Source organism: Musa acuminata, unplaced genomic scaffold (genome assembly GCF_036884655.1).
Source record: "Musa acuminata AAA Group cultivar baxijiao unplaced genomic scaffold, Cavendish_Baxijiao_AAA HiC_scaffold_243, whole genome shotgun sequence".
Taxonomy (NCBI): domain Eukaryota; kingdom Viridiplantae; phylum Streptophyta; class Magnoliopsida; order Zingiberales; family Musaceae; genus Musa; species Musa acuminata.
This window is the reverse complement of record NW_027020508.1, coordinates 45,630-67,186: the sequence shown is the minus strand read 5'-3', so window position 1 is coordinate 67,186 and position 21,557 is coordinate 45,630. Positions and strand designations below refer to the sequence as shown.

At 35.2% G+C, this 21,557-nt stretch overlaps 1 protein-coding gene across 1 annotated transcript; it reads right to left on the bottom strand.

The window, feature by feature from the left end:
• Positions 1-8,732: 8,732 nt before the first annotated feature.
• Positions 8,733-9,071, bottom strand: LOC135657274 (sigma factor binding protein 1, chloroplastic-like). Its single transcript, XM_065175942.1, has one exon. The coding sequence runs from the start codon at positions 9,069-9,071 to the stop codon at positions 8,733-8,735; it is 339 nt and encodes a 112-aa protein (XP_065032014.1).
• Between the last annotated feature and the right edge of the window lie 12,486 nt (positions 9,072-21,557).

Here is a 21,557-nt window from a genome sequence, read left to right as displayed (position 1 = left end):
ATCTAATATGTGTTTGAGTGATATAGGACTAAATTCGATTATGGAAAGGCAAATTGATTAAAGAACGAAGAATCAAACGTTGGGCCGGAGTGGAACATGTCAGAAGATTGGACATTTGGCAGGAGGACTGGTCGACGTGTTGGAAGGACTTCGTGCCATGAGTTTAAGCATCGGGTTGTAGGATTGAACATTGCGCCAAAGGAGATCGGATGTTACGGAAGGTCAATATGCTGATTAGATAATATGTTAAAGGAGAGGACGATGCACCTAATGATCAGATAAAGCACCATATAAACCAATGACATAATGGATAATATATGATTCATCCTTGTAATCATGTGTGTCTAGATCAAAATAGTCTAGGACTAATTGAGTTAATTTCGGGTGTAACTAGGCTAACTCAATTAGGGGCCTATTGGGCCTGATTTTGGGCTGAGTTGGGCCCATTGGGAGGCTCATTCAGTGACTCATAAATGGGTCAAGTGGTGGCACCGCCAGACTAGGCGGTGGTATCGCCCAGACATAGTTTCCCAAACTATGTCAGGCGATGGTACTGCCCAGTGTCAGTCTAGTAGACAAAGTTATGATGATGATCATGCATGGTATATTTTAATGTTTTGAAATTATGATGAGTTGAAATTATGCATACAATACTCATGATTTTATGTGCATGCAATGATATAAAAGTCATGGTTTCAAAGGTTATCGTTCTTTTTGAAGAAAAGTTTATTTTAATTCAATATGACATATTAATAGGGGGAGTTTAGTTTAAACTTCATCATCAATTGGTTATCATCATCAAATAGGGGAAGATTATTGAATCTCATATTTTGATGATGAAACCAATTGATGAAGTTATGATCTAATATGCATTTGAGTGATGCAAGACTAACTTCGATCATGGAAAGGTAAATTGATTAAAGCAGGAAGAATCAAGCGTTAGACTAGAGTGAAACATGTTAGAAGATTGGACATTGGGCCGAAAGACTGGTCTGTTAGGATCGAGTCGGCACTAAGAGGGAGGGTGAATTAGTGCAACGGTAAAAACATCAATTTTAAAATTTCGTTTCGATTAAATATGATATCTGACAAAGCTCGTATAGGTAATATGTTCAACTTGAAAGTGTATGGAAGCATAGTGAAAGTAAAGTAGTTTGCAGTAAAGGTAAATTGTATAAAAGAATTACAAACCAGATTTTTATAGTGGTTTGGTCGTCGTGACCTACATACACTCCGTAGATTCCCCTTTCGTCAAGGCCACCGGCATCCACCAACGATCTTCTTTCAATGGGCAAAGATCAACTACCATTTTACACCCCTCTTCTCCTTCTTATAGGTTTAGGAGACAATATTTTACAACCCTCTTTTATAAGGTATCCCTCATACATCTCATTTAGAACTCTCTCTAAGCTTTTGGAAGAGGGAACTCAACTTTCTAATAAGGCTTACAACTTTAGAATCTTAGAGTTTTGCTCAACTTTCTTGTTACTCCTTGCAGGAATAGTTGGGGTATTTATAGACCCCAAATGGCTTCAAAACTTGGAGCCAAAATTCAAATCCCTGAGATTTCGGGGTACGGGCAGTACCACTGCCTTCAGCCTGACACTGGGCGGTACCACCACCCAGTCTTGCGGTACCACCACCTAGAAGACTATGTCTGAGCGGTACCACTGCCTAGACTGGTCGTACTACCACCTGACAATCTCGTAGATTTTGTCTAGACAGTACCACCATTTGACATGGTCTTAGAGACTGTGCCACGACGGTTTTGAATTGGCCGAACACAGCTCAAACTTGGGCCCAATTGGCTCCTAATTGAGCTGGCTCAATTCTAACCCAATTATGCCTAAAATCTACTTTGATCTAGATAATTATTACAAAGCAAATCAAATGTTGTCGAGCATGTTATTGGTTCATCGATGCCTAGACCGATTCTTCGGCGCATCATCCTTTCTTGCGGCCCATTGCCCAATCGGCCAGTTGACCTCCGCAACTTCGATTTCCTTGGTGTAATTTCCGCTCTTCTTAGCCCGATGCTCGATCCCATGGCCCGAGGCCTTCTATCAATATGTCAACTAATCCTCTAGCTCGACGTCCAATCTTTTGACATGTTCTACTCCGGCCCAACATGATTATTTCTGCTTTAATTGTCTTTCCTGATCGAAGGTAGTCCTGCGTCACTCAAAACGCAGATTAGATCATAAACACATCAATTGGTTTCATCATCAAAAATCAAGATTCAACAATCTCCCCCTTTTTTATGATGACAACCAATTGATGACGGAGTTAACCTTAACTCCCCCTATCAATATACCACATCGATAGAACCTTGAATTCAAATTGAATTCAAGTCAAAGCAAATTTAATCATAAATATTTGCAACACATTATATGCATATCATTGCTTTGCATGCATCATTATCTTAAGTTTTGCATGCATTATCATAAATATTTTAAATCATCATGGTATCAAAATATCAAAGTATATTACATCCTATCCCATACATAATTCTCATATCATCGTATCTTCTCCCCTTTGTCATCAACAAAAAGGAGAAGTGCATCTAGCCAATTTTTTGAGATGTAATTTCAAATCAAAACATAATTTCAAGTTTTATCATCATGCAAGCTAGTAATTTTCTTTCTTCTCTTTTAAGAAGTGTATTTGTTGCTTCCTTTGCAAAGCGCAAGATAGCAAAATTTTACTTCATTTTACAACATGCAAGTTAGCATCTTTGGAAAGTTTTATATCATTTTCCAATATATAAGCTAGCAAATTTTGAGATGTTCATGCATCATGAGTATTGCCTCTCTTGAGATGTGTAAGATAGTACTTTTGCTTCTCTTGAGATTGCAAAATAGCAATTCTTGATGATGTTCAAGATAGCAAGTTCTTTCTTCTCTCTTGAGAAGTGCAAGCTAGTAATTTTGCTTCTACTTTGAGATGTGCAAGCTAGTAATTCTTGCTTCTCTTTTGAAATGAGCAAGCTAGCAAGTTTTAGATATACAAGTTAGTAAAATTTTACATCTTTTTAGAACATGTAAGCTAGTGAGTTCTTTCTCCCCCTTTGTTATTGTCAAAAAGAAGAGAAGAATACAGTTTTGTAATTCTTTTCCTTTTACATTAATTTTCACATCATAACAAAGATAAATTTAAATCAAATATGATGAGGTATACAATTTATGAATATAAGGGAGTATCATAAATAAATCATGGCATGAAAGATATAATATCAAATATTATTTGAATACCAAAAGACATTATTCTAATAGAAAATTTTCTCTTAATCAAAATGCAAGAATAATACAAGAATAAAGAGCAAGAGATTTTGATTCATAAAAGAAAATCTCAAGTTAAGAAATTAAGAGAAGGTTCATGATTCGATTGGAAAAAAAATCTCATTTAGATTCAAATCATGAAATCATCAAAATCATTTTCAAGAGATTCAAAATGACATAAATTGATTTATCAAATCTCTTGATATCAATGCTCTAAGCATCACATAAATACAAATGTAATCAAATGAAAATCATGACATGAAAAATGAAAGATCAAGAAAGATCAATTCGTAAATGATTCATCTTAACAAATCTCCTTTTTAAATAATAAAAAGAAAATCTTAGGAGATCAAATAGTATAAGATCTTTAATAGAAATTGTTAGTCATTAATTTTAAAAAAGATATTCTCTTTAGTAAACAACAAAAGAATTGTAGGAGAAAAAATAATCAATCATCTTGATTCATGCATAAGAAATCTCATAATTTATATCGAAAAGCTCCTCTTAAATATATATAGCAAGTAGAATCATAAGAGAATAATGAAAAGCCTTGATTCATATAAAGAAAATCTCAACTTATCATGATTTGATAAATATTCTCTTAAAAGAGTGAATCATACGTGCATCAAGAAAGATGTTTCATGTTGAATATATCACAAGTCATAAATGCGATAAATGATTTAGTTGAATATATCATCTCATTAGTAAAATGAGTCATATGAAAATAGATCCAAAATCATCATCAATATCACTTTTCGAAAAATTCAATAAAGGCAGCGTAGATAGATTCCTATAAAAAAATAGCTCAAGTTCTTTTAGTTCCAAATTTTGTGATTGATTTCATGTAAGTATGCTCAAGTTTTTTTCATATGAAAACCATCTATCATTTTTAAAATCGAAAAACAATACAAAATCATCAAGATACACATAATTGTTTCTTATAACATACAAGGAATTAATCTTATTTAATGTGCAAGTATTATTAGCAATTCTCATGATAAAAAATATATATATTTAAAACTAATCATGAAAAATACTAAGTAATTTTATGGTAAGGAAAAAGATATTCGATTTAGTCGCTTACCTTATTGACGAAAGCCGTCAAAGCGTAGTTCGCCACATTGCCCTTGTTGGTTTGCTCCTCATCTTCGGATGAGCTCGTTTTGTCCGTAGTCACCTTGAGTGTCTTCTTCTTTGGCAACCTCTTCTTTTTAAGTTTATTTTTATTCTTCGATTCTTGTTTTAAAATTTTTTTAAGCTTTATTGTTAAGAGTTCAAAGTTATCATCACTTGAGCTTTCGCTTGAGTGGTCTTTATTTGTTCTAAGTGTCAAATCCGATAAATTCTTCAATTGGAAAATGGTTCAAGTTCTTAGATTCTTGAATAGCCGTTACTTTAGGATCCCAACTCTTTGGAAGGGATCTTAATATCTTGTTAACAAGTTCAAAATTTGAAAAAACTTTTACCAAGTGTTTTTAAACTATTGATGACATCCATAAAATGGGTGTATATGTCAATAATAGTTTCGCTTGGTTTTATATGAAATAACTCGAAATCATGCATCAAAAGATTAATTTTAGAGTCTTTAACTCTACTCGTCCTTTCGTGTGTGATTTCAAGTGTATGCCAAATCTCATAAGTAGTTTCGCAAATAGAAACATGATTAAATTCATTTTTGTCTAAGACGTAAAACAAAGCATTCATAGCTTTGGCATTCAAAGAGAAAGTCTTCTTCTCCAAATTATTCTTTCAACGGGCAAAGATTAACTACCCTTTTATACCCCTTTTCTCCTTTTCACAAGTTTATGAGACAACCTTTTACGATCCTCTTTTACAAGGTATCCCTCATACACCTCCCTTAGAATTCTCTCTAAGCTTTAGGAGAAGGGAACTCAACTTTCTAATAGGGTTTACAACTTTAGAATTATAGAGTTTTGCTTAACTTTCTTACTACTCCTTGTAGGAATAGCTGGGGTTTTTATAGACTCCAAATGACTTCAAAACTTGGAGCTAAGATTCAAATCCCTAAGATTTCGGGGTACGGGCGATACCACCACCTGCACTGGGCGGTACCACCGCCTAGAAGATTGTGTCTGGGCGATACCACTGCCCAGACTAGCGGTACAATCGCTTGACAGTCTCTCAAAGATTGTGTCTGGGCGGTACCATTGCCCAAATCAGTGATACCACCACCTGACACAGTCTCGGAGATTGTGCCATGACGGTTTCACATGTTGGGTCACTATTTGGACCTTTTCACTTGGCCCAACACAGCCCAAACTTAGGCCCAATTGGCCCCTAATTGAGTTGGCCCAATTCCAACCCAATTACGCCTAAAATCTACTTCGATCTAGAAAATTATTACAAAGCTAATCAAATATTATTCGGCATGTCATTGATTCATCGACGCCTCGTCCAATTCTTCAGCGCATTATCCTCTTTTGTAGCCTATTGTCCAATCGGTCAGTTGACCTCCGCAACTCTGATTTTCTTGGTGTAATTTTTGCTCTTCTTGGCCCGATGCGCGATCCCATGGCCCAAGGCCTTTTGTTGATACATCGACCGATCCTTCGGCTCGACGTCCAATCTTCTAACATGTTCCACTCCGGCCCAACATAATTCTTCTTGCTTTAATTATCTTTCCTAATCGAAGTTAGTCCTACATCACTCAAAATGTAGATTAGATCATAAACACATCAATTGGTTTCATTATCAAAATCCAAGATTCAACATGGTCGACATGCCGGAAGGACTTCGTGCCATAAGTTCAGGCATTGGGCCAAAAGATTGGATATTGTACTAAAGGAGATCGGATGTTACAGAAGGTCAATATGCCGATTGGGCAATACACCAAACGAGATGACTATGCGTTGAAGGATCATATGAATCAATGATATATCAAGCAACATAGGATTCACGCTTGTAATCATGTGTGTCTAGATCAAAGTAGTCTAGGTCTAATTGAGTTAGTTTCAGGTTTAACTAGGCTAACTCAATTATGGGCTCATTGGACCTGATTCAAGGTTGAGTTAGGCCCATTAGGAGGCTGATTCAATGACCCATATATGGGTCAAGCGGTGGCACTGGTAGAACAGGTGGTGGTACCACCAAGATACAGTCTCCCAAATTGTATCAAGTGGTGGTACCGCCCAATGTCAGTCTGGTAGGCAGTAGTATCGCCCAGATTGGATAGTAGTACCACCAGTTGTCAAGGGTGCAGGTGGTAGTACCACCCAATACTGACGGTGGGACCGCCAGTACCGTTGAAACCGAGGATGTGATATTTTTTTGACTCTACTTTTGAAGTCATTTGGGGTCTATAAATACCCCACTCTTTCCTAATTGAGGTAGCAAGAAATTAAATAGAAAGAGAAATAATACTTGAGTGAAAATGTGTTGTAATCTCTTTTAAAATTTAGAGTATCTTCCTCCTAGAGTTAGAGGTATTTCTAAGGGAGGAATGACGTCTAAGTGTAAAAGAGAAGTATAAAGGTTCTTTCCTGAGCATATGAAAAAGAGAAAGAGTTGTAAGAGGGTAGTTGATCTTCATCCGTCGAAAGAAGATCGATAGTGAACGTCAATGGCCTCGACGGAAGAAGAATCAAGAGTGGACGTAGGTCGGGACAACCGAACCACTATAAAATTAGCTTGCATTTCTATTTATGCTTTTTATTCATATTGCTTACTGATTTACTTGCTCACTACTTTTATGCACATTGCAAGTTAAACATCTTTTCGATACTGGTTTGATTGAACGATATTTTTGAATTAATGTAATTTTTATGAAAGCACTAATTCACCCCCTCTCTTAATGTCGAAACGATCCTAATAGAAGGGAGCATGATATTGATGACATAGAACCATTGTGACTTGTATTGATAATCAGATTTAATAAAGTATTATTGTATTTATTTGACTTGTTGACTTATTTTAAAATTTATGACCATGCATAAAATATTATTTAATTTTTCTAAAATTGAATTGATAAAATTATTTTTAATAAACTTTTATTTTATTTATTTTAATTTTAATTTTTTTATCTTATAAATTAATGAGTAAGTGAAAAAATATTAGATAAGATAATTAAAAATATGATTATATTTTGATTATGGTTATTATACAATAAAAAGAAAGTCGATAGATTTCTTAGGAGATGACCTCTCTCACCTATAATATATAGGATATCCTAAAGACTTAATACACCTTATAACATAATACAACAAGAGATTATATATCTATTCTCAACTCTCCCTAATTTCTATTTCATCACTCATGGTGGTTCTTTGAGAGATAATAAGAGAGGAGATTGGTATTGCTGCATTCTATAGATTAAACTATAAAGTGCATTCTATGAATCAAATAAAAATATTCTCATTGAAAAATACGCACATTGGATATATGATTATTTGATTTTAGATTTGATATTAAAATTATTCTGTATAATAACAATAATATGAATACAGTTAAATTAACATAATTAACTAGCTAAAACTATACTAATTGTATGGACACCCATAAGAAAGTTCATGATAGCTGACTTGGCTACCTGGTTGATAAAAGAACACAATTGCCTTAACTATGATAGCTCACTTGGCTACGTGGTTGATAGCACCATCTTATCTATCTAACCTATCAAATATGAAAGCAAGTGAACTACCATAAGTGTTTTATGAATAGTGGACAGCAAAGCAAAAGAACGGAACATCAATGAGCATTAACTCAACCTTATAACACTGGTTTTAATTAAACATGTATAGATCAGGAGAAGATTAATGGAAACATAAGAAATTAGAAAAAAAAAAAAAAAGATGTTTTATTTTTTCTTAAATAAGGAGAATATCAATATTGAGAAGACTTAACATATATTAATAGATGGTGTCCCAAATACTGATAGAGAATACCAGTGTTATATGTTTTGTTACCTACAAGAATTTTATTGTATAAAAGGAATTTTTAGTTACTAGGGATGTAATCATACACATTTCTTGCTTCCCTTTTCTAGTGAGAAGGTAATTAAGTAGAGGTCTTGTGCAAAAATGTTGTTCATTTTTGTAAGAAAAATCACTTCCTTTTCATAAATCCCAACTTTTATTTGGAAGATATATAATTTTTGTGGCCAGGAGGCATAATATATGGGTAAAAGAATTGTTTATGAAGGAATTCCATGAGATGCTACTCCACTTCATTCACCACTACACATAAAATCTTATATACATCTCCTATATTTGTATCATCCCAATGCCTTCCAATAACCCATGGCCAAGCATGTTTGATCTTTTCATAAGAAGATCACACTCAAATAAGAGTTTACTTGCAAGTGCAATGGAAAGTACAGTAATACTACCAAAGGAGGAATATATACAGAATCCTTGGGAGAACACCACCATGATGGAGTCACACTTGTTAAACTCCCAACGTCCTCTTACTTGAGGATTGGAGCTAGTACAGCGTCGGCTACATGAATCCAGAAAAGCTCTCCAGCATTCGTGCAACAAACGCCTCATCAAACGCTTCGATCGGAGCCACCAAGCTGTTCTCCTGCTCCACGTTGCAGCTGACGCCATGATTCGACGGGGTCGAGCTCGCCGCCGAGGGAGATGCAGACGCTGTCGAGGAGTCATCCGTCGTTTCGAGCACCGAGTCCCGGCCGGTGAGCCTCTGAACGAGGGAGCGGAAGGTGGCGGCGGTGGCGGTCACCCTCATGGGGTCCGAGATGTACACCACCTTGATCGGGGTCTTCTTGGCCGCCTTGGACCGCTTGAGGCACTTGGGGTGGACGCCCAGTCTCTTCATCGCCAGGAACTCCTAAGGATGAAGGGGAGGAGATTTTTATGGTGCAGAGCCGTGGTTTTTGGAGAGGAGGGTATGCGGTTTCTGGGAAGAGATGATGGAGGGAGGAAAAAGAAATGTTATCAGAGCATGGCGTGGCTACTGTGCATCCAATAAAGATTCGTGCACACACCTATATATACAGAGAGAGAGAAAGAAAGAGAGAGAGAGAGAGAGGGAGAGGTGTGATGGGGATAAAAAGAGGAATAACCTTTGTATAGGAACAAATACTAGAAGACCAAAATACGCAGCGGAATAAAATGGAAACACAATCAAACAGAACACCAAGATATACGTGGAAAACCCCTTCAATGTGAAGGGTAAAAACCACGGGGCAAACTAGAGATAATCCACTATGAGAATAATGAATATACAAATCTCAATCTCTTGCTCAAAACCCTAGCAACAACCACAAGAGAATAACTGGGATACAAGGATCACGTCACTGCTCACAATATCTAAAACCTCCCCAAGTAATCACAGCAAGAGTCTACTGTAGATTTGATCTAACCTGAGATGAGAACACTGCTAGATGATTGTGAACAGTCTCTCTGCGTTGTCCTTGTCTTCTTCCCTTTCTTTCTCTTCCTTTTCTGCCTTGATCTCCTTCTTCTCTTTGGAATCCCGTGGCCTCCAAGATCTGCCTCGTTGCTGCCTTTTTATAGCCTTAATCTGCCTCTAAAACGCAGCCACCACACCCCCCTAATCTTAATTAGGGTTAGGTTAAGAGAGAGTGTGGGCTGTGGGCTGATAAAGCCCACATGGGCTGAATATGGGCCATCAGCCCAACAACCTCCCCCTTCAGCCCATAAGGGAGGCTGTCCCATGACTCCTCAATGTGAAGCCATGCCGACCAACTGTCGGCATATCTCCTGTCTTTCTTTTGGTAAGGTCTTCGTTAACATGTCTGCTCCGTTGTCATCTGTATGAATTTTCTGAAGCTGCAACTGCTTCTCTTCAAATACATTTCGAATCCAGTGGTATCTGACATCTATATGCTTTGACTTGGAATGAAACATTGGGTTCTTACACAAATGGATGGCACTCTGGCTGTCACAATGCACCACATAATTTTTTTGTTTCAGCCCCAATTCTTGTAAGAATTCTTTCATCCATAATATTTCTTTGCATACCTCTGTAGCAGCAATATATTCTGCTTCTGTGGTGGAGAGAGCAATACACCTTTGTAACCTGGATTGCCATGACACAGCTCCCCCTGCAAAAGTAAGTACATAACCTGAAGTAGACTTCCTCGTATCTATATCTCTGGCCATATCTGCATCTGTGTAACCTGTCAACACAGGTGGTCCACCTCCAAAGCTTAAACAAACCTTAGAGCTCCCTCTGAGATATCTAAAAATCCACTTCACCGCTGCCCAGTGTTCTTTGCCTGGATTTGCAAGAAATCTGCTAGTAACACCCACTGCATATGCGATGTCTGGCCTCGTACATACCATTGCATACATTAAACTTCCAACTGCTGAAGCATAAGGAACCTTTTGCATTTTCTCCTTCTCCTCATCACTTGACGGACTCTGTTCTGAGCACAACTTGAAGTGACCTGCAAGAGGAGAACCAACTGGCTTAGCATTGCTCATACTGAATCTTTCCAATACCTTCTCGATGTATTTCTCCTGTGACAACCAAATCTTCTTATTTTTCCTGTCACGAGAAATCTGCATGCCTAGTATTTGCTTTGCTGGCCCCATGTCCTTCATTGCAAAAGACTCACTCAGTTCCTTCTTCAACCTGTCAATTTTAGACATATCTTTCCCAAGAATAAGCATGTCATCAACATAAAGTAAGAGAATAATAAAATCCTCACCAAACCATTTGATGTACACACAATGATCTGAAGCCATTCTTTTGTATCCATTTTCTGTCATAAATGAATCAAACTTTCTGTACCACTGTCTTGGAGCTTGCTTTAGCCCATACAAGCTCTTCTTCAACTTGCAGACAAAATTATTTTTACCTTTAACTTTGAAGCCTTCTGGTTGCTCCATATAAATTTCCTCCTCCAAATCACCATGAAGGAAAGCTGTTTTCACATCTAACTGCTCAACCTCCAAGTCCTGGCTAGCAGCAATACCAAGAGCAACACGAATAGAAGACATTTTAACAACAGGAGAAAATATCTCTTCAAAGTCAATACATTTCTTTTGACCAAAGCCTTTCACAACCAATCTAGCTTTGTACTTTGGTTGAGAACAATATTCTTGAGTCTTCAACCTAAAAACCCACTTGTTCTTCAAGGCCTTCATTCCATTTGGTAGTAGCACCAAATCATAAGTGTGGTTCTTCTGAAGAGCATCCATCTCTTCCTGCATAGCAGCTAACCACTTCTCTTTCTGCTCACTCTCAATTGCTTCCTGGTAACTCTCTGGTTCACCTGCATCAGTAAGCATCACATACTCATCTGTAGAGTATCTTCTGGAAGGTTGACGTTGTCTAAAAGATCTTCTCAACTGAGGTTCTGCGGGAACTTGCTCTCCTACTTCTTCTTGCTCAACATGTCCTACAGGTAGATCAATATCAGGTTCTACACCATCTTCCTGCATATCTCCCCCATCACCCTGATATACTGGAGGAGTAATTGGGTCACAATCTGCTAATCCTTCTGCAGAAGTCTTGGCTGATGCCTTCTTCTTCAAATCCTCAAAGGTTTGATCCTCAAAGAAGATCACATCTCTGCTCCTGAACACCTTCTGCTTTTCTGGATCCCAAAGCCTGTAACCAAACTGATCATGTGAGTAACCAAGAAAAATACATTCTTTAGACTTACCATCCAGCTTGGACCTCTCATTATCTGGAACATGTGCAAATGCACGACAACCAAACACTTTCAAATGCTTGTAGGAAACATCTTTCCCTGACCATACATGCTCTGCAACATCACCATCTAGGGCTGTACATGGTGATAAGTTGATCACATCAACTGCAGTCCTCAAAGCCTCATCCCAAAACCTTTTGGGTAGCTTGGCCTGTGAAAGCATACATCTGATATTTTCCATAATGGTGCGGTTCATCCTCTCTGCAATTGCATTATGCTGAGGTGTACCAGGAACTGTCATCTCATGTTGGATTCCATGTGACCTGCAATAGTCATTAAACAATCCTGTATACTCACCACCATTATCTGATCTTATGCATTTCAATTTCCTTTCTGTCTCCCTTTCAACCCTGGCATGAAACTCTTTAAAGACATTAATAACCTGATCTTTGGTCTTCAAAGCATAGGCCCAAACTTTCCTAGAAAAATCATCTATAAAAGTGACAAAATAAAGTGCACCACTTATACCAAGAACATCAACGGATCCACCAGGAGTTTTTATCCTCAAAGGACCACATACATCTGTATAAACACGGTCTAAGGCATGCATTTTTCTAGACAAAGCAGCACTAGCAAATGAAACTCTATGTTGTTTACCAGCTAAACAATCAATACAAGGGTTCAGATGTATACCTCTGAGATCTGGTAATACCTCTCTCTTGGAAAGAGTTTGCAGCCCCTTCTCGCTCATGTGTCCCAATCGCCTATGCCACAACTCCATACTGAAGTCTTTCTCTGTAGCATTTAACTGCTCACCATAAGCTTTAGCCTGCAACCTGTACAAAGTATGACATTTCTTTCCATTAGCTATAACAAGAGAACCCTTACTGAGTTTCCATTGCCCTCTGTGAAATCTGCTTTCATAGTCTTCATCATCTAGTCTTCCAACTGAAATTAAATTCAGCCTCAAGTCAACCACATGTCTCACATCCTTAAGTACCAACTTGCAGCCAAGGTTGGTCTTTAAATGGATATCACCCATGCCAATGATGTCTGCTGTGCCATAGTTGCCCATCTTGACAACACCAAAGTTTCCAGACCTGTATGTAGCAAAAAACTCCCTCCGAGGTGTAGCATGATAAGAAGCACCTGTGTCAATCACCCACTCAAGATCCTGACACACACAAGAAAAAATATCATCAGAAGGAGACAAAATCAAATAATCACCACCCTGCACTATAGCTGTAGTATTATCCTTTGATTCTGTAGACTCCACTTCTTTTCCCTTTTTCTTGTTCTTCTTAGGTTGCTTACATTGGTTCTTGTAATGTCCTTTCTCACCACAGTTATAGCAAACAATATCTTTTCTTGATCTTGACTTGCTCCTACCCATACGTGAACTGCTTCTGGACTTTGACCTTCCTCTGTTCTCTGAGATAAGTGACTGTGAATCATTCTGAGATGTTGCTGAACTCTTTCTTCTCAACTCCTCATTCAACAAACTGCTTATTACTTGACTCATAGTGACAATACCATCTGGCGCAGAATTACTGAGGGAAACCACCAGTGTCTCCCAACTTTCTGGTAATGAACTGAGAAGTAACAATGCCTGCAACTCATCATCAAGAGACATTTTCATAGAGGATAACTGGTTAATAATACTCTGCATTTCATTCAAATGCTCAGCAATAGAAGCACCCTCTCTATATTTTAGGTTCACAAGTTTTCTGATCAAAAAAGCTTTGTTGCCAGCTGTTTTTCTCTCATAGAGACTTTCCAATTTTTTCCAAAGAGAATATGCAGAAATTTCAGTAGAAACATGGTGAAAGACACTATCATCAAGCCACTGTCTAATAAACCCAATTGTTTTTCGATCTAACCTCTTCCACTCATCATCTGTCATAGTTGTAGGTTTTGCACTATCCCCTTGCAAAGGTCCATACAAATCTTTGCAATACAAGAGATCTTCTATTCTTGGTTTCCATATCATCCAATTATTTCAATTTAAACTAATCATGCGAGAAATATTACTGGCCTCCATGTTCAAATACAAAAATTAAATCACCAAAACCCCGCTCTGATACCAGTTGATGGGGATAAAAAGAGGAATAACCTTTGTATAGGAACAAATACTATAAGACCAAAATACGCAGCGGAATAAAATGGAAACACAATCAAACAGAACACCAAGATATACGTGGAAAACCCCTTCAATGTGAAGGGTAAAAACCACGGGGCAAACTAGAGATAATCCACTATGAGAATAATGAATATACAAATCTCAATCTCTTGCTCAAAACCCTAGCAACAACCACAAGAGAATAACTGGGATACAAGGATCACGTCACTGCTCACAATATCTAAAACCTCCCCAAGTAATCACAGCAAGAGTTTACTGTAGATTTGATCTAACCTGAGATGAGAACACTGCTAGATGATTGTGAACAGTCTCTCTGCGTTGTCCTTGTCTTCTTCCCTTTCTTTCTCTTCCTTTTCTGCCTTGATCTCCTTCTTCTCTTTGGAATCCCGTGGCCTCCAAGATCTGTCTCGTTGCTGCCTTTTTATAGCCTTAATCTGCCTCTAAAACGCAGCCACCACACCCCCCTAATCTTAATTAGGGTTAGGTTAAGAGAGGGTGTGGGCTGTGGGCTGATAAAGCCCACATGGGCTGAATATGGGCCATCAGCCCAACAAGATGTAGAGGAGCAATCAATGGGGCAATAATGGTCTGGTATTCGGCTTTCGAGAAAGATATTGGTAGGACATAATGACGTAGTAGTTGGGGTTGAAGATGACGACGATTAGATCCTGAAGGGAAGTTATTGTTGGATTTTATGTCGGGTGGTTCACATGGATTGCAGCGTAGTTGGCAATAGAAAGAAAGGGAACCACAAATCATACTTTGTGAATCCGAATTCAATATATGCGTCAAAATAATCCGTATCAGAAACACACACGTTATATATATATATATATATATATATATATATATATACATGAACATAATTTATCACATGATCATCTTCTATTTGCACTTCATTTGACCTACTAAGTTGAACTTTATACATGGATATATGATTAAAGTAGTACAAATTATGTTTTCACCAACTACCATGACTAAATCATAATAAATCTGATGATTATGAAACCTGAAAGGTGGGGCTACACTGATCCATTGTTATTTTGTATTGCATTCAATCATGTTATCATAACATTCAATAAGTTTAAACATAATAATTTTTTCAATGTGTTAGATAGTTTAGTTGGTAAAAAATTTGATAGTTTTTCTTTTAGGGTCATGAGTTGCTTTCGTCACTTATCTTATTTTTAAAAAAAATGTAAACATGATAAACTTCACCTTTTTAAAATTGAGAGTTTGATATTTGCATTTGATAACGAAGTTAAAACTATCATAATCAACATTAGGTGAAGAAGATATAGTTTATTCATATTGTTTTAAGTTATTCTTGTATTTGGAAGTATAATTGGGTTATGATCATTATTTATAAACTCGATTCAGTCGGAATAGATAGAACATATATACTTATGGTGCTATTCGATTTGACTGTCAATCCATACTAGTCGCGGTTTAGATTGTTGCTGAGGAGATACTTAGAACTAGTGGTTAACAAATTATATATATATAATTTTATTATAAATATTTTATGTTCATAATTAGATAATATTTATATATAAATAATAATAATAATAAATAATAATAATAATAATAATAATAATAATAATAATAAACCTTTGACTTGGGTCAGTCCACCACTTGTTAAGTTGATTAGGGATAATTCCTTTTTTTGTAGAACTGCTTAAGATTTCAGCTAAAAAAATGAAATAATTTTTCATTAACTCAATTGAATGGATCAGTCTTCCCATATGAGAAGCTCATCAGTTCAACTGTAATGGGTTGCAATCATAAATTGGACATGGGTCATATTGAGTAATGATCAGATTAATATGATTGGACCGATCTGTTGTTTTCTTGGTCCATGCTCAATCCAATTAAATGAAGACTTAAAATAAACCCCATTCTAGTTCCCAATTTTTAGGGTTTTGGACTCAGACCAACCCACCCCATTCCAAACCCTACTCAAGAAATTATAGGGAATAAAAATTAGTAGGTACAAGACCAAGAATTGCAGCCAAACACCGATGGCATTTGGATGTGATCCACTGTGCTACGTTTAAGCTGCTTCAATGAGGTCACCATCAATTTCTCTCTCTGCATCCCACATTTGTTAGTCTCTCCAATGATTCGATTCCTTGATAGTACTATTTCACCAGTTTTTTAATGCCAGTACATGAAGGCAAACCTCCTCCCATATGATGTTAAGATTAATTCAAATAATTAAAATTAAATAAAATTAAAAAATCAAGATTTAGATTTAAATAAATAGATTATGATGAAAAGATTTATTTGAGATATGATAGATTTTTTTATTATTTTAAAAAACTTATGTTTTATCTTTTAGTCAATATAAATAGGTACCTTGGATCAATTAAAAAACACCATAGATTGGAAGTACTCTTTGTTTTCTCTATTATTCTCTTCCTCTTCTCCTTGAAATTTTATAGAAAAGCCAAAAGTGTAGTATCAGAGCTAACAATATGGTATCAGAGCTTGGTTCAAATAAGATCAATAGTATGATATTAGAGCCAAAGAAGATCAATAGGAGTATATCGATTAAAAAGAAAAGGAAAGGCTAATAGATCTAAAAAAAAAGAATATGGCAAGCATCAGAGTTTGTTCTTAATTTACTTCTTCCTATCTTTAAAGGTAATTATCAATTTTGAATTATTAAGATGAAAACCCTATTTATTTCATAAGAATTATGAAATTTGATAGAAAATGATAATGTTAAGTATAATTTACAAGATCCCAATATTACTAAAGATCAAAGAAATCAGATGAATGAGAATATACAAAAAGATATAAGAGCCCTCTATATGCTACAACAAGCAATAGATGATTCTGTATTTTTTTGAATCATGATGGCATCAATATTAATAGAAGCTTAAAAAAATATTAAAAAATATGTTTAGAGGCACAGATAAAGTAAAAAATTTTAAAACTTCAAATTTTTTAGTTTGAATTCGAAGCTCTTATGGTGAAAGATTATGAATCTATTATTGATTTCTTTTCCAAAGTATCTTTTCTTGTGAACCGATAAGATCTTACGATGAAAATCTAACAAATCAAACTATAGTAAAAAAGGTTTTACGGAGTTTATCTCCAAAATTTGATATGATTTCTACCGAAGAAGCTAAAGATACAAATATATTATCTATTGATAAATTAATGGGCTCCCTTTTAGTTCATAAACAAAAGGTAAATAGATCTTCAAAAGAAACTTCATAACATAATCAAAATAGGTAAGATGAAGGATTAAAAGAAAAATTCAGAAATCGAATGGGAGAGATCAAAATAGTAGAGGTCATGATCGAAAATGAAGGTAATAAAGAAACTCATCAATATTTTTGTTACAAAAATATTAGACATTTTAAAAAAAATTGTTGGTACAAAAATAAAAATCCAAATGTTTCTCTCAGCTCTTACTATGATCATCTTGAAAAAGATTGTTAGAATTAAAATTAAACAAATATCATAAGAAAAATAATGATGAAAAATGAGATAAAAAATTTTTTTTTTATAGTATCTAATAAAGAATATTCTAGATCTATTTGGTTTTTAAATAGTGGATGTAGTAATCGTATCATAGGGGATAAAAATTTATTCCAAATGCTAGGTGATTCAATCAAATCTATAGTACAAGATCGGAAATGACAATAAGGTTGATGATGTGATATTTATTCTTAATTAGATCGGAAATGACAATAAGATCGGAAATGACAATAAAGTAGAAGAAAAAGAAATAATTATTGTGAACACTAAATTTGATAAAAAAAAAAATATTGATGATGTGATATTTATTCTTAATTTAAAATAAAATCTTATCAATATAGGATAACTTATGAGAAAAGGATATTATACTATTTCTAATGATACAAAATACTTGATTTATGATAAAAAAAATTAAAAAATTAATAGCAACTGTGAGAATGACAAAAAATAAAATGTTTCCTTTATTGTTTTCGGATTTCTCTTTACATGCTGGTACAAAGGCTATGATTATCTGAATTTTTGTTGGTCTATATAAATTATCTCATATGATAAATTTATCAAAATAAGACTAAAGTTGATGAAAGTTTTGATGAGAGCGATGGGGAGCCACAATACAAGAAGCAAAAATTTTAGATTGTATTTCATCTACCACTAGTAAACATATTATAAAGACTATAAAAAAGGAGAGTACCAATACTGATGAAGATAAGGATGATAACTTTGAAGAAAGTTTCCATGATGAATATTCAAAATGGCAATAGAAATCTCAAGTATCAAAAGCCAACAATGGTTTTAACAAATCTTCTAAGGAAAATAAAAATAAGCAACCATTAAATATTTTAAAAAATATTAAAGATGCAAAAATGATATATGCAACACTAAAGACCAGTTTGCCGATATCTTTACAAAAGTTTTGGTAAAAAAAAAATATTTTATAGACAACTTCAAATTACAACTATTTGAATTAAGGAAGTGTATTAAGATTAATTCAAACAATATAGATTAGATAAAGAAAAAAAATAAAGATTTTGATTTAAATGAATAGATTAGGATAAAAAGATTTATTTGGGATATGGTAGATTTTTTAATTGCTTTAAAAATATTATAATTTACCTATCTTTTAGACAATATAAATAGATACTATTGAATCAATCCAAAAATACTATGGATTGGATTGGAAAAACTCCTAATTTTATCTACTATTCTCTTCCCCTTATCCTCGAAGTTGTGCAAGAAAAATCAACAGAGCTACAATGCACGACAATGACAAGCATGTAGTTGCAGTGAATTCAAGAATCAAAGTTGGGCTTCAACTACATTGAGATATCACATGTGCATACCTAAATGAAAGATAGGGGAGCTTTTCGTTGTGCAGTGTCATATAGATGAAATGAGATTACATGCATTGCATGTCCCACTTCATTCATTGGTATGGACTTGAGCTTTTCTTGTGGGCGCTTTGTGCCTGCGGTTGGGAGACCATAAAGCATTTCTGATGTATTGAGTAGGGATTTTTTTTCTGCAAATGATTGTCGAAAAACACAAAATAAAGGGGAATTTTCTTTTAAACCTTACAATGTAGTAAAATCTTGATCCTCATTTATGTTTTACACATTTTCTCTCTATTATTTTCATTTGTATCGAACATTTTGACCTAAATTTCGATTAAAAGTGGTTTTTCTATGAATATAAACAAGATTAAAAAAGGATTGTAATTTTTAATAAAACTCGACATGTGGCTAATAATTAAGACTCTAAGCAACCAATTATGTTTATACATGGTATCCAATTGGCCATTGATAGTCCACTTAACCAAATGATTATGTGGCTTCATTTCATATGATGATATGATACTATATAAGCATGATATCTAAAACAGAATATTTATATTTGATGAATGTATTAAGCTTTAGTCGAGATCTAATATTACGATTTGATCTAATGAGATAATTTTATTTGGTATAAATCATCAGTCAAAATATTTAAATTAAAATTAAAATTAATGCACCCATCAAATCCTTATAAGAAAATACGTGATAAAAAAAAACTAAGCTCTGAAGAAGTCGTCAGCTCAAATACTTCTGAAAGATCATTTGATTTGTTAACTTAATATGTTTCAAATTAGTGATCAAATCAATCGATTTCAAGATGTGGATTGATGTCCATTTTAACAGTAACAAATATCTAGAAGAGTAATAAATTATTATTTGAGTTTCACATATATATATATATATATATATATATAAAAAAAAAAAAAAAAAATAAGACAACGATTTGTTTGCAATTTAGTTGCAGGTTGATGCAGGAAGATGATCCATCACCAACCTGGGAGAAATAATCGAGAAACTTGGGTGACTGTTGCTATCTTGCATGATATTGTCGTGTTCTCGACGTCCCATGAGTGCTTTCGAGGCCAAACAAGGATGTGAACTCAGAGATGACGGCTTTGGCACGAAGCGAGAGTAAGGACGGAATTGAGAGAGCAGAGTTCATATGCTGACAGGAGACTTGCCCTTGCAGCGAAGCAATCAAGAAAAACAGAAGCAAACAAATGGCGACCACAACAGTTCATGGTGAGGCTTGTGTACGAGAAAATGCTACAATAATATATTTCTGAAAGGAATACATGACGAGCAGATGAAAGAGCCAATTGTATTCCCTCACTGATCCTTACAATTCCCACTCGTCATCTTATCCTCACGGGATGTGGACCATGGCGTCTTTCTTTCTTTTTTGCTGCTTTGTTCTCCGAGCTAATCCTCCAGATTGTGGCTTGGTCACATCTGACCTCTATCGCTGCAATAAGGGCATAAGTCACAGCTGACTCTCACACCATCTTCTTCTTCTGTGATATGTAACAAAAGAGTATTTAGTTTTTGGATCAAATCGCAGGGGAAGAAGAGACTGTTTTGCTTCTGTCGTTTAAAGAGAGGCAATTAATTGTTGGAACCATCCACTTCTATCAGAGACAGACAGTCTCTGATCCTTTTTATTTTGAAGTGCTGTTGCTTTTATACTTTCAAGCACTGAACCAGTCATTCCTATATGCATGCATCCTTGTTCAAGCGGTAATATGCTGCATCTTAATATCCCATGTCTTGTGTTCAGTTTGCATAGTGTTCATCAAACCCAACTTTTTTGGGGTTGAAAAAGTTATCTATGGATTGTTAAAGCATTTATGATCTTTAAGATAATATTAAAATATGTCATGAGTTCTCAAATCTTATATCGATCATATCAAGCCTAAACGGATTTGCTTATTAAGTCATTTCCTAACTCCTTAAACTTGTAGGATTTGTGATCCCCAATTCAATCTTTAAAAATGATGAACAAGTCCAGTGATCCTAAAGCATCAGATTTAAGATTCAGCCGGTGGCCAACTCTGGGGCGAGACTGTCACAACTCGAATGCAGTGTTCAGGCCTCAGCCCATCTTAATCTACAGCAACAATCACCAAAGCTTGTTTAGCTACCAACGTTTGTGTCTTGTGAGATATTAATTAGGAGAGGGAGAGAATGCTCTTGTAATTAGAGAGCTTATCAGAGTATTATGATTGATTAATGAATCAGAGAGCTCAGAGTATTATGATTTATAGATATTTTGAGATTTTTTTAAATACCCTTAAACTAGTTGATATTTAGCTATTGGAAAGGATAAATTTATCTTTTCTTCATAATTTAAATTACAAAATAATCAAAATACTCTTGATTGATGTTTGATCGGGAAAATTGGTTATTTGTTACCCTCGATCCGATGATCAACGTTGGGACCAAAGGATCGATCGATTTTAATGTTGACTATTTATTTATTTATTTATTTTTAAATTTATCAGTTTGAATTGGAATCGAAATAATTGATTATGGTCTTAATTTTAGTTTTATTTCTACCTACTTAGTGTTCATCAAAACCAATTCACTCAACTAACTCTCTCTCTCTCTCTCCCTCCCCCTTTTTGGGTTTAAGAAGTTCTCCCTCTTTCTTGAAGAATGATTGCTGAAGCATATGTTGGATTTATGATGTTTAAGATGACATTAGAATATCTATT